The sequence below is a fragment of the Eucalyptus grandis genome, chromosome 3 (assembly GCF_016545825.1).
Source record: "Eucalyptus grandis isolate ANBG69807.140 chromosome 3, ASM1654582v1, whole genome shotgun sequence".
Lineage (NCBI taxonomy): Eukaryota > Viridiplantae > Streptophyta > Magnoliopsida > Myrtales > Myrtaceae > Eucalyptus > Eucalyptus grandis.
This window is the reverse complement of record NC_052614.1, coordinates 20,529,586-20,533,121: the sequence shown is the minus strand read 5'-3', so window position 1 is coordinate 20,533,121 and position 3,536 is coordinate 20,529,586. Positions and strand designations below refer to the sequence as shown.

General features: G+C 40.9%; 1 protein-coding gene across 1 annotated transcript; it reads left to right on the top strand.

Moving 5' to 3' along the window:
• The first annotated feature begins 1,153 nt into the window (after positions 1-1,153).
• Positions 1,154-2,745, top strand: LOC120291723 (TMV resistance protein N-like). Its single transcript, XM_039309425.1, has 2 exons — positions 1,154-1,632; positions 2,094-2,745. Exons 1-2 carry the CDS (start codon positions 1,154-1,156, stop codon positions 2,743-2,745), a joined length of 1,131 nt encoding a protein of 376 aa, XP_039165359.1.
• The last annotated feature ends 791 nt before the right edge of the window (positions 2,746-3,536 follow it).

The window sequence follows — 3,536 nt, the reverse complement described above, 5'->3', positions numbered from 1 at the left end:
TAGTGTATAGTAGAACATAGATATGACAGATAAAAATATACATATTTACTAATTTCTTGTCGGATTTCAAACTATGTAAAAGAAGACTCTTTTGTATATGCACCCAAGGTTGAGGTTAGCCCTCTTTCCTTCTTAAGTTCTTCACTATAGGAGCTTGGTTCATGGAAATCCTTTGATAAGAGCAGCTTGACCATCTATGTAACCGTATAAACCATGCCAAGGGCTTTCTTCATTTTTGCAGAAAGAAAAAAGTGATCAATGAACTCTATATGTACACTGAACAAAATCCAAGCCGCCAAATTCTGACTAGGGACTGCCATCAATGGTCGTCTGAACAAAATCCAAGCCACTAAATTGGGACTAGGGACTGCCATTATCAATGGTCCTTATTTAGATTATTCAGTTTGGTCCATATACTATGCTCATGTAACATAATATCTCCTATTAGAGAGACAATGGTAAGAGAAATTTTATCTGTTGGTTTGAGTATGGCAAGAAAAACTTACCTCTTCGTCCATGCTTGAAGTATACTTTTGTTATTGTATTTTTGAACACATTAATAAGTAACCTGTTAACTATCACCACACGAACAAAATATCGAAGACACGTGATAAAAGGATGGTGGACGGAAAGGTACAAAAAAGGAATGATGAGCCCCTAGGCAAATCAAGATGAGCGGTGAAGATTGGACCATTTGAGGAAAAACAAGGGCCCGGGATCAATTCATTAAATTCTGCCGAAACGGACCAGGCAAGATGGGCAGCAAGAAAGGGCGACATCGTGAACATCAGTTAATATTGGGATCGACGGTCTAGATTGAAATGGTCTTGTCTGAAGGCGTGGGGAAATAAAGATAGACGGTTTAACTTCCTCGGTAAGTTTTGCGCGCTTAGAACGCGATCGACGCAATTCCAAAAGTTATCTGCTTTCAGACCATCCAGATCATAATCGCTGAAGCTGGACACTAGCGGGGCAAGTCATCACGTTGGATTCTCCGAGGAAGAGTCTTTGATGGATTCATTTCCTCGAAATGGTTTCGTGCGTCAACGTGAGTTGTAGTTTTTAACACAACCGAAGAGGTAGCTTCGAGTCTGAGCATAGCAAAAACCAGAGGGAGACAGAGCCCTTTCGTGAGGGAAGGCCCCCCAAAAACATGGCAGCAACTGGAGGTTCCGGCGTGTCGGCGACCCAATACGACGTGTTCCTGAGCTTCAGAGGGCCTGACACTCGTGACAACTTCACCGACTGCCTCTACCAGACCATGGTTGGCCAGGGGATCATCGCCTACAGAGACAGCGAAGAGCTTCAGGCTGGTGATCGGATCGATGATCTCCTGAGAGCAGTCGGCGAATCCAAGATCTGCGTACCAGTTCTCTCCAGAGGCTACGCTTCAAGCGCTTGCTGCCTCCGTGAGCTCGCTCATGTGATGGAGCTCAACGAATCGACCGGGAAACCGTTGGTCCTACCCATCTTCTTTGATGTCACGCCCTTGGACGTCAAGCTCAGGACGGAAGTGTACGTGGAGGACTTGGAGAAGCACGAGCGGAGGCACGGCAGCGAGATCAGGCAACGGTGGGAGGCGGCTCTGAGAAAAGTGGCTGAGATCAAGGGATGGGAAGTCCAAGGGAAACCGTAAGCAAACTTTTATTAATGGAACTTTCTTCAAGCTTCACTCGAAATGCTACTCTCTTATTATTCTTGGCAATTGTAGTGAAAACAAGCCGGAGTGTTTCGAAATTCGACATGAAACATATCAGTTGATGCGTCATATACAAACCGGTTTTTGGTATATGAGTAATAAATTTTATTTCTCACCCAAAGTAGAGACATACGATTGAATTTGATCTAATTATAAAATGACGTCTGTAATTTGGACTACAAAGAAACATCTTTATTCTTAGAAATAGGGGGAAATTGTAAGTTTATTGGCATGACACCAATCATATCCTACGGAATCTATTGAACCAAATTCTTCTAGCCTTATTGAACTTACGAGACTTGTAGTAGCGATCCAACTCAAATGCTATCTGCTAGGAAGTAGTAGTGAGATTGTTATTTGTTTTATTTTACTTAAAGTGTTTGATTTGTGGCAGGCACAATGAAGTTATTGAACTCGTTATGAAACAGGTTCTACATAAGCTTAAAGTAAAACTAAGACCACTAGACAGCAAATTGGTTGGGGTACACGAACAAGTAGAAGCCATAATGGAGTTGTTAAATGTTGACTCTGGCCCTGGTGTGCGTTTCATTGGAATCTATGGAATGGGGGGTATCGGTAAAACTGCTCTTGCTAAGATTGTTTTCAATGAATTATGTCTTCATTTTGATGGTCGATGGAGCTTCATTGGGGACATTAGAGAATCATCAAACAAAAATGGCCTAGTAGATCTGCAGAAACAGTTGGAATCCGACATCTTTGATTCTAGATTTATGGAAAAACTTACCAACACTGATGAATGGATATATAGCATAAGAAGAAGAGCTAGTTCTAAGAAAGTTCTCATTGTTCTAGATGATTTAGACAAGAAAGAACAACTTAAGAAACTAGTGGGGGGGCCTGACACTTTTGGTCTTGGGAGTAGGATTATCATTACAACAAGGGATAAACAGATTCTGGAAGAAGAGGAGGGAATCTTGGCTTATGAAGTAAAGCAAATGGATCATGATAGAGCACTGGAGCTTTTCAGCTTGCATGCCTTTAACAATGTCACTACTCCTGAGAATCATCAAACAGAAATGGCCTAGTAGATCTGCAGAAACAGTTGGAATCCGACATCTTTGATTCTAGATTTATGGAAAAACTTTCCAACACTGACGAATGGATAGATAGCATAAGAAGAAGAGCTAGTTCTAAGAAAGTTCTCATTGTTCTAGATGATCTAGACAATGAAAAACAACTTAAGAAACTAGTGGGGGGGCCTGACACTTTTAATTCTGGGAGTAAGATTATCATTACAACAAGGGATAAGCAGATCTTGGATGAAGAGGAGGCAATCTTACCTTATGAAGTAAAGCAAATGGATCATGATAGAGCACTTGGAGCTTTTCAGCTTGCATGCCTTTAACAATGTCACTACTCCTGATACTCATCAAAGTCTCTCTCAAGAAATTGTATCCACAACCGGGGGACTCCCATTGGCTCTTGAAGTCATAGGTTCCTATCTTCGTCACCAAACAGAGGAAGTATGGAAAGAAATGCCAAAAAGGTTGGAGAATGTACCTCATGATAAAGTTTGAGATAAGTTAAAAGGTTGGAGAATGTACCTCATGATAAAGTTTGAGATAAGTTAAAGATAAGTTATGATGCATTAGGAAATGTGGAAAAAGAAATTTTTTCTCGATATCGCATGCTTCTTCGTATATGAAAATAAATCATGGGCAATGTACTTCTGGAATGCTTGCCATCTATCCCCACATAGCTCTTTGAAAAAACTTACTGATTTGTGTCTGATTGAAATTGTTAGTGATGATGGTATATGGATGCATGATTAGTTGATAGACCTTGGAAGAGACATTGTGCGTCAAGAATGTACTCG

Excerpts from the sequence above, each read along its gene's own strand:
- LOC120291723 (XM_039309425.1), top strand. The coding sequence starts at position 1,154 with ATGGCAGCAACTGGAGGTTCCGGCGTGTCGGCGACCCAATACGACGTG. Across the intron at positions 1,633-2,093 it reads TGGGAAGTCCAAGGGAAACC|GCACAATGAAGTTATTGAAC; the intron begins GTAAGCAAACTT and ends GATTTGTGGCAG.